The sequence below is a fragment of the Haliotis rufescens genome, unplaced genomic scaffold (assembly GCF_023055435.1).
Source record: "Haliotis rufescens isolate VD_foot unplaced genomic scaffold, xgHalRufe1.0.p SCAF_20, whole genome shotgun sequence".
In the NCBI taxonomy this organism is placed as follows: domain Eukaryota; kingdom Metazoa; phylum Mollusca; class Gastropoda; order Lepetellida; family Haliotidae; genus Haliotis; species Haliotis rufescens.
Window position 1 is genome coordinate 8,832,555 of NW_025963891.1, and position 10,421 is coordinate 8,842,975.

General features: G+C 44.4%; 1 protein-coding gene across 2 annotated transcripts; it reads left to right on the forward strand.

Annotated features, from left to right (window-relative positions):
- Positions 1-262: 262 nt before the first annotated feature.
- LOC124130947 lies at positions 263-5,944 on the forward strand. Of its 2 annotated transcripts, none has more exons than XM_046494012.2 (2): positions 263-411; positions 2,921-5,944. In XM_046494012.2, exon 2 carries the CDS (start codon positions 3,069-3,071, stop codon positions 5,337-5,339), a length of 2,271 nt encoding a protein of 756 aa, XP_046349968.2. In that variant the 5' UTR covers positions 263-411; positions 2,921-3,068; the 3' UTR covers positions 5,340-5,944. The 2 variants fall into 2 exon arrangements, with proteins under 2 accessions (XP_046349968.2, XP_046349961.2); XM_046494005.2 differs by having other exon boundaries at positions 263-407.
- The last annotated feature ends 4,477 nt before the right edge of the window (positions 5,945-10,421 follow it).

Below are 10,421 nucleotides of genomic sequence, written 5' to 3' on the forward strand. Positions count from 1 at the left end.
TAGTTTATGAGAAAATACACACAGTAATCTAATCTCTGCATGTAAAACAATGCCTTGGAAAGTAGGAAATACATTTTAAATGGGAAATCACCATGTCTAGTGATGTCGTATATAAAATTTCATACTTTTATGTCCAAGTTCGATATAGATCTACCTGTTTATCCACCCGAATTCGCTGAACGGATACGATGTGTGTACATTGTTCAGACAAGTACCAACCTGCCACCCCTTGAGTATATATATACCAATCGGTAGCGGGAGATCAGCCTGTCAGCCTGATCTTGACAGTCAGATAATTACATTACAGATCTGACGTAACCATTCGTTCTGCATAGTCAATAAACACCTTTGACTATGGTATCGATTGACTTCGTGTACAGTTGTAGTCTTCTGGAATTATTGTAACGGTAAGTACGTAGCTTTGATTATATAATTTTCGCAAAAGACGTTAAAATATGTCACTTGTTGTTAGCCTGCCGGGCCCTAGACATTAGGTATATCAAACAAGCAGTTATCGGTTCAGAGTATACTGTGTGTCAGAGGTGTGTTCATGTTAAACTGCGGTATGGTATCTCAGTGGGCTTGCACTATCAAATCGGCATTAGTCCGGACTTGTACGGAGCCACACACACACACACACACACACACACACACTCACGCGCACGCGCACACGCACACGCACACGCACACACACAGGTGCACGCACGACTCTGTATTAGTGTATTAGTAATAATCTTGTACGTGACGTTAAACCCATTTCACCTAACCTCAGTAAGAATATAATGCTATGTGCAGTGGCATGTACAGATCTGTCACAGTATATTTATTTACGAAATACCAACAACCATTGACTTAAAGCAAGGTATGTACGTGATATTACCACGATCTATTAATTGCATACCTTACATGTTGGGGCGTCATAATAATATGCTATAAACATTTTTCTGTCTGCAATTCTTTTTTTTATTGTTGTGGAATATTGATTTAAATGTGCATGAAATGTAAATAGCGTGACCAGTCGATTCCTTTCAGACTAAATGTTTAATTTCAAATAGATTTGCAGTGGTATGAGATTCACGTGTAATACATGCACATGAGGAATGCAAGTTATGTGTTATGCTACGCGATATGCTGTCTTACAGGGGTAGTGTATGGTGTGCAGCGGTGGCAGCTGACGTAAACTTGTGATACGTTGAAACACGTTATAGTGTCGTGAACTAATTAGGCCACATGAGCTCCAGTGGGTTAACTAATCTATCGGAGATACGGGACGTGATCTATATACAGTCATATAGAACGTGTGTTTGGTTGACACTTGAACATTGATCGCTGATAAATTCTGGCTGATCTGTCCAGTCAAAATGTCCCGTTTGGTTGGTTGGTTTTGTTGTTTAACGCCGCACTCAACAATATTGCAGCTATATGGCGGCGGTCTGTAAATAATGAGTGATAATAATTAATATCATGAGCATCGATCCACGCAATTGGGATCGATGACATGCATCAACCAAGTCAGCGAACCTGACCATCGATCCCGTTCGTCGCCTCTGACAACAAGCATTGTCGCAGTTTACGGCAAGCATGGGTTGCTGAAGACCTATTCTATCTATTCGCTCTATGAGAGTGGGGCTCCCGATGCCTGGCGCTCGGTGGAGTTCCGTTTAAGATTGGCCTCGCTGTAAAGCGCGGCGCCGTAGTGTTTACCGGTCCATTCTGGCTTCTGTCTATAAGATTGTCGGATGCGGTATTCTAGGATCGTGTGTGGCCGAAGGGCGGGGTGGGTGGGTGGGGGTGGGGGTGTGTGACAGGGCGAGGTGGGGTCGTAGGTTGCATTAAGACAGGATATGGTGTGGTCGGGTGGCGGGTGATGGGGTGTGACAGGGCGAGGTGGGGTGGTAGGTTGCATTAAGACAGGATATGGTGTGGTCGGGTGGCGGGTGATGGGGTGTGACAGAGTGATGTGGGGTGGTAGGTTGCGTTAAGACAGGATATGGTGTCGTCGGGTGGCGGGTGATGGGGTGTGACAGAGTGATGTGGGGTGGTAGGTTGCATAAAGACAGGATATGGTGTAGTCGGGTGGCGGGTGATGGGGTGTGACAGGGTGATGTGGGGTGGTAGGTTGCATAAAGACAGGATATGGTGTAGTCGGGTGGCGGGTGATGGGGTGTGACAGGGTGATGTGGGGTGGTAGGTTGCATTAAGACAGGATATGGTGTGGACGGATGGCGGGTGATGGGGTGTGACAGGGTGATGTGGGGTGGTAGGTTGCGTTAAGACAGGATATGGTGTGGTCGGGTGGCGGGTGATGACGTGTGACAGGGTGATGTGAGGTGGTAGGTTGCGTTAAGACAGGATATAGTGTGGTCGGGAGGCGGGTGATGGGGTGTGACGGGGTGATGTGGGGTGGTAGGTTGCATTAAGACAGGATATGGTGTGGTCGCGTGGCGGGTGATGGGGTGAGATAAGGCGATGTGAGCTGGTAGGTTGCATAAAGACAGGATATGGTGTGTCGGCTCTCGGGTGGTAGGGCGTGATAGGGCGATGTGGGTTGTAGGTTACAGAACGACGGGATATCGTGTGGTCGGGTGGGAGTTGGCGGTTGGTTGGGTTTGATAGGGCGACTTGGGTTGTTAGGGTGCATAAAGACAGCATATGGTGTGGTCGGTCGGTGGGGTGTGATAGGGCATGGTAGGGCAATACGGGGTGGTAGGTATGGAAATGTACAATACGATAGCACATGAAATTGTCATCTACCCTTTTCTTTTGCTTTTGTAGGCAAAATGTCACAAGTGTCTGCGGGCAATGTTAATTTAAACAGTTCTCTCATTGACTTCTCATATTCCTATTTTATACTTCCGTAAACGTAAGAACACGATGGGACATGTTTCTTTAACTATTTAAATATTTTATCTTTTATTAGTATCCGCATGACGACGGGGCATCCTTCAGAACCTCTGTAAGCGAGCTGAGGGCTGAATGGCGCCAAGAAGAACTACACTGCTGTGTGACCTTGCAGTGACACGTAAACTGTAAGTCTTTTCATTGGTGGAGATAACCAGATATTACAGATGTCGAACAATTCAAATCTAAACAATGAAAGTCCAAATAGCAGAGCTTCAGGACCGAGCCCTGGGAAGAAGAAACACAACATGGAAGGTGTTGTGTCCCTAGAACTGACGTACCGCTTCATGGCGGACCTAAAGAAGAACAAGCAGAAACGGGAAGCTTTCTCTATGATAGACCTGCTCAACACTCAGCTCACAAATACAAGGATAAAGCAGATTGAAAGAATTGAGCAAACTCTTATTTGTCAATGTACTGAAATATGCAGCAGATATGGAAACATACCCATAGACGAAATGTACACTTTTGGCACCCAAACGTTCACTTTAGCCTTGTTCAGAAGAGAATTAGTGAACAATAATATCGAAGTTGATAAGCCTTTAACCAAATTTGATGAGGAAGAGGTTGCATCCCATGAGATAGTGAGATGTTCACCCGATGTAACGGTTGCCAATAAAGGGGAGAATTTTGACGATCTGAACAAAAGACAACAGCAACGACGCCTGGCACTGATCAAGAAACGGTCGCAGAAGAGTCTTACCTTCCTCTCCGAGTATCAGCTTTCCCCCAAAGCTATCGTTATGACTTCGCCCATAGGCAAAGAGTGCCGAGTTTGCTATGACACCGATAGCCAGAAACTGATGAAGTCTGACAACCTTCGCTCTGTTGTTGGTATCATGGACAGGTTTTGTATAAGTGAGGCTGCTTATCACGAAATTGCACAATTATATCCGAACCTACCCCGCACACATTCAGTTATCAATACCCGTCGCGAAATGACTGCTACCTTCAATATCGAGCGAGTACCGGGCGATGTCAATGGAGCAAGGATTAGCTTTAGATGTGAACTTCACAAAAAGTTACAAGACGTCTTGAAAGAAAATCCCCAACAGAATAAAGTCATGGTTCAGTTAAGCGTTGACGGAACCCATGTCAGTCGCATATCCAGCTATGTGGTATTTTCATTTCGGTTGGTAGACATGTCGGATAGCCATGCTACAGATGATATTAAAACTCTGGCTATCTTAAACTGCAGAGAAGACTATATCAAACTCAAAACTTCGTTACAGCCTTTATTCGAAGAAATTAACTCCGTAATTGAAGATGGACATGTGAATATAGATGACAAGACTGTAGCAGTTAAGATTGTTTTCTGTGCTGACATGAAGATGATCCTGACAATCCTTGGACTTGGAGGCGTCTCCTGCAATCACGCCTGCGCTTGGTGTTTGATGCATAGAGGTGACAGACACAACATGGCACACCCATTGGACTACTTCAACAGCGACGACATGAAGAGGAACTGGAGACAAATAACAGACCATGCTGTGCAATGTGAGTTCGGGGTTCAACACACTCCTCTCTTGAAAATTGAGGTGGAGGACTTCATACTAGATGAGCTACACCTCCTGCTCCGAATTACGGATCTTTTGGAGAAGAACCTGATTGATGAGGTAAAGACACGAGATGAAGAAGAACGAACAACATCGAGAGAAAAGCCTACACATATGGACAAACTTGTAGAGGCCATCAAATCCTGTGGAGTATCGTTTTCATTTTGGGAGGAAAAAGAAACCAGGAAATTGAAATGGACGAGTTTGACTGGTCAAGAAAAGAGAAAACTTCTGGCTAAGCTTCCCCACAAATTGCAAGGCAAGCTCAAACCAAATACAGAGGAGAAAGTCCTTAGCCTTTGGTCTTTGTTATATGAAATACATAGCAAAATCACATCCCTGGGGGATGTGGATGCGGAGGAAGTGTTTCATTTATCCAGAAGTTGGGTACAAACGTTCTTATCACTTGATAAACACCTACCAGGATACAGCGAAAAGAACATAACTCCCTATGTTCATTGCATGGTGTACCACGTACCCTTTATGATACGTAAATTTGGTACGTTGAGATCGTTCAGCTGCCAAGCTTTCGAGAAGCGAAATGATGTTATAAAGAAGATACATCAACGGAAATCAAACAAGTGGGACCCCACCGTGGAGGCTCTCCAGATCTGCAAACGCATGGAAGAAAGTTCCAAGTCCAAAAGAGACAAACGACAATACACCAAGCGAAAACCTGAATATTGGAACGAGGAGATCCGACTTAATCGACAAGCGAAGCGAGCTAAACTGGATCGCATAAACAGCCAGCCAGTTGAAGCCGTTGAGCTGGACAGTATGAGTCGGCCTGAATTGAGAGACTATATACGGGGAAAGGGTGTCAGAACAAAGGCCAACAGTCAGGAATATCTTCTGAAGTTGGCAAAGGGACTTGATACATAAATGACGTGTGCTTCGTTGACTTCAATTTTTTCACACAACTTGAGTGTATTTGGTTTCTTTTCACATAGCTTGTAAACGCTTTGAAGTAGGGTGAAGTGAACATGTGCATAGTATCTATTGACGTATCAATTATGTAAACGATCCGTTGTTTGCTTGAATTCGTACTGTGTTCACCAGGCATAACGTCATTTGTTGGTCGCTAAGAGTCTTGTATATTCAAGATGTACACTCAGGCTTAACGTAAACCAATATAACAGGCAACTAGACTTATGGAGCAAGTTCACCTGTAGGTGTACACAATACGTACAATAGTTAAAGAAATAACCTAACGCACATTACAAGTTGTGATTATGTCACAGATGAATACCCGAAACAAAATTTGCTCACGTGGGTATTTGTTAATGTTTACTCCTTTTGAAAAGACCTGATTTTAGTTGTTCACTATAAGTTGTAGCAGGATAACGAGGCGTACATTGGGTTTTATGTGTCCCGCGTTAGCTTTTATACTACGAGCCGGAGTGAGTGAGTGAGTGAGTGAGTGAGTGAGTGAGTGAGTGAGTGAGTGAGTGAGTGAGTGAGTGAGTGAGTGAGTGAGTGAGTGAGTGAGTGAGTGAGTGAGTGAGTGAGTGAGTGAGTGAGTGAGTGAGTGAGTGAGTGAGTGAGTGAGTGAGTGAGTGAGTGAGTGAGTGAGTGAGTGAGTGAGTGAGTGAGTGAGTGAGTGAGTGAGTGAGTGAGTGAGTGAGTGAGTGAGTGAGTGAGTGAGTGAGTGAGTGAGTGAGTGAGTGAGTGAGTGAGTGAGTGAGTGAGTGAGTGAGTGAGTGAGTGAGTGAGTGAGTGAGTGAGTGAGTGAGTGAGTGAGTGAGTGAGTGAGTGAGTGAGTGAGTGAGTGAGTGAGTGAGTGAGTGAGTGAGTGAGTGAGTGAGTGAGTGAGTGAGTGAGTGAGTGAGTGAGTGAGTGAGTGAGTGAGTGAGTGAGTGAGTGAGTGAGTGAGTGAGTGAGTTTTGGTTTTACGCCGCTTTTAGCAGTATTCCAGCAATATCACGGCGAAATGGGCTTCACACATTGTACCCATGTCGGGATTCGAACCCGGGTCTTCGGCGTGACGAGCGAACGCTTTAACCACTGGGCTACCCGACCGCCCCTCGAGTGGTATGAAACCTAACGAGGGACGCGTGAAGGTGTCTGCATAGGAAGTCGATCTTTCGATGTGATACTATTCCCAGGAAGTCGAACAGTGGATTTCACCCGCCTGGGATCGTTAAAGCATGACCTTGCTGCTGGAAACACAGATATTGCAAGATCAGCTTCACATGCCATACATCTTGTCAACCGCATATATATCTATGTGTTTGTGTGCACGACTGTGATATGATAATGATATATAAAATGGTAAATACAAATCAGAAATGTGATCCGGACTAACGGCTTACAACAACATGGTCTATTGTACCGTTCAGCCTTTATTTGCCAAAACCTCACGAAGTCGACCAGGGGGATTTACCTACCCGTATCCAGTCACTGGAAACTCGACTTCGGGTGCATAAACCCGCATAAAACCTCATGTACCCCTCGTGATCCTGCTACAACGAATGTATCTTAACGACATGTTTTAAGATATTTTAATATGTTCAACAATTTTTTTTTAAATCCAAATTGATAGAAAACAGCTCTTCGATTGAGCTGAGGTTAGCTTGCACTATCCAAGTGTCTCTCAGAAATGAAGATTTATTCCCCCGCTGAGAAATTTATTACCCCCCAAGGCGGGTTACACAATTTTATCAAGATCACGTGGACCAATAAGATCTCATTCTGACATGGAGGAATGATAAATGTACTGATACGTTTTGTAAACGGACGAAATCCTTGTCAGGTCTGCACGTCTTTACATGAATGTTATGTACAATGTGTCATATTTATCGATGTAAGATATGACAGTCGGTCATGAATTATCCGCCCTGATATGTAAGTAGGGAATTGAAAAATTAATCCACTGATATCAAGGCGACTATGCTTGTCGTAAGAGGCGACGACGGGATCGGGTGGTCAGGCTCGCTGACTTGGTTGATGCATGTCATCGAATCCCAATTGCGTGGACAGATGTCCATGATGTCAATCACTTGATTGTCTGGTCCAGACTCGATTATTTACAGACCGCCGTCATATAGCTGGAATATTGCTGAGTGGGGCGTTAAACTACAAATAAACAAACAAAACAAACACTGATATCAGTCACGATGTTCAAGGCAGTATTGCTACAAATTTACGACGGTTATATTTTACGGCTAATATGATAAGAAATTTATGTAAACATATTTCTACTAGGGCTACCTGATACATTTTTTTATGCATATAAGATTCACGTCTGACATTAGCTTTCCTACTGACACCGCTGTAAATGCATAATATGAAATGACACATGTCATTTCGACATGATGTGTGTACAGGATCCGGACAAACAGATAGCTTGCCATAATTTGAAATTTGACATTGTAAATTTATTAATAAATTTACAATGCATGTGGGATCCACGTGCAGTATAATCTTACATCAATACACATTTTAGTTTCAAAGTAAAAGAGACGAGTGTCTAAAAGAATATGATAAGTAAGGTCAATACCACCGTTACTTTGCCTTTGATTATGTGTTTTGCGTTGCAATTGAACAAGGTATTCCCATCTCGGGGGCTCGGATATCCCAGTCGTCTAAGGCGCCGCGATTCGCTGTGCACGCCAGAAACCAATGATTGTGGGTTCAAATCCCGGTTCGCCCCGATTATGTTTCTAGGTTTGTCAGCACCATACCCGTGCTCGTGGGTTTCACCGAAGTGGTAAACGTCTGAGACCTGCATCACTTCGGGCTTTCCTCCAACAATAAGCTGACACGCCGCGATATAACTGGAATACTGTTAAAAGCGGCGTTAAACCCAACTCACTCACTATTCCCGTCTCAATCAGTATGATAGTGGTTCCCGACATTACGTCATCAGGCGAAATAAGAAGAGAATGACATCATCGCAGTGATGTTATAAGTATTGTTTCAACGTTGATCTTTCTTAGCAATAAATGTGTTTCAAGTTTGATCAAACTATTTACAGTAGCCTGGCTAACGCAGTGTGTGTGTGAGAGAGAAACAGACCCCATGGTAAGTTTTGCCCTTGAGTGAGTGAGTGAGTGGGTATTGGGTAGGTGGCTTAATGAGAACATGCCCACAGAATATTCGTAACACGGACACACCTGTGACCACACGCTAAACTATTATTCAGCTCAAACCAGGTAATCCAAAGAAATGGGTTATTACACACTACCTATTCATAACATTCACTATGCATGTACACACAATGTTGCTGGGTGGTGCGTTAATCACAAACACACTGTTGTGACAACCCTAAAGAATATCAATAGCGGTAGGGGGGGGGGGGGGGGAAATCGATATTTAGTTTCTAAAAACTACACGCGTCAGTTCTCGACCTACCGGCGCGTGTGTGTCTTGTTGCCAAGGTACAAAACATTCAAGCAGACGCCATGTGAAAGCGTGTATGTAAACAGGGCGATGTTCAAGTCGATTTGACGTTGTTCAGTCATTGCTGTGAATTCTCCGGTGGTCATATGCGTGTCGGGGTACACGGCTCGCCTAGTCGTCAAAGGCGCCGCGATTCGCTGTGCAGAGTTGCGTCCCTTGGGCACGCCAGAAACCTTTGATTGTGGGTTCGAATCCTGATTCGCCCCGACTATGTTTCTAGGTTCGTCAGCACCATACCCCTGCTCGCGGGGTTCACCGATATAACTGGAATACTGTTAAAAGCGGCGTTAAACCCAACTCACTCACTCACTCACTCATCATATGCGTGTCACCGTGTATCGATTCTACTCTCGTAACGGTCTAATGATCTCTCCGCTCCATAGCTTTATTTCCGACTCCTCCGGCGGCCGCCGTTGTACAGTGTCAGTTCATTCTATGTCAGAGATTTAGTGGCCCGACTTTTTCATTCTCCTGTGAATTACTGGCACACGTATACCATGTATTGACTTGATGTATGTTATCATTTGAAAATGATTTTTGTAACTATTATTTTCAAACTTATATATGTACACTCAGATATTTCTCATGTATTTATGGTCATTTTGCCTCCTCAATAATTGTACATGGAGTGTTGTAAATCGTTAATGCTACCACTGGATAGCTTATATTCAGTGCTCTAGTTTGATACATCTTCTGTATGGATATAGCAGTTAGTTTGATTCGTGTTTACCCCGTGTTTAGAAAAACACGTTGGCTAAGCGCCTCAGTCTATTCTATTACCCGGTTGTCCAGGAGCGATTGACCTCTCTGAGGTCCGCGCTCCGTGTATATGTACTTCTGTCAAATCTTGTGTCTTTCAAACATTTGCTGAGCTAAGCTGCTTCTGTATCTGCACTGATTTAATTAATCAGTGATCTTTGTCATCGCAGATTGGGTTTATTTGATCGTTTTACTGTCACCTATTAGTACAGCTAGCTAATAAACCTTGTTAACCTATTACCACGTTTTATTATTACTTGATGCTTGTTTTATGACACCCCTGATCATTCGAGCACACCTCCGTAACACTGCGGACATGTACATTCTTCAATATGTAAGGACCGCCACCGTGGTCTAGTGGTAGAGGGGGCACGGGTGGCCCAGTCGTCTACGGCGCCGCGATTCGCTGTGCAGAGTTGCGTCCCTTGGGCACGCCAGGAACCTATGATTGTGGGTTCGAATCCCGGTTCGCCCCGATTATGTTTTTAGGTTTGTCAGCACCATAACTTCGGGCTTTCCTCCTACATTAAGGCTGACACGCCGCGATATAACTGGTATACTGTTAAAAGCGGAGTAAAACCCAACTCACTCACTCTAGTGGTAGAGCATCCATCCGGAGAGCGGAAGGTCTGGGGTTCGATCCCCGGCCGCGTTATACCAAAAGACATTAAAAGATGGTACTTGTTGTTACCCTGTCTGGTGCTCGGCATAAAGGGGCTGTGACTTGGTTGATGCATGTCATCGATCCCAATTGCGTGGATCGATGCTCATGATGTCAATGTCTGGATTGTCTAGCCCAGAATC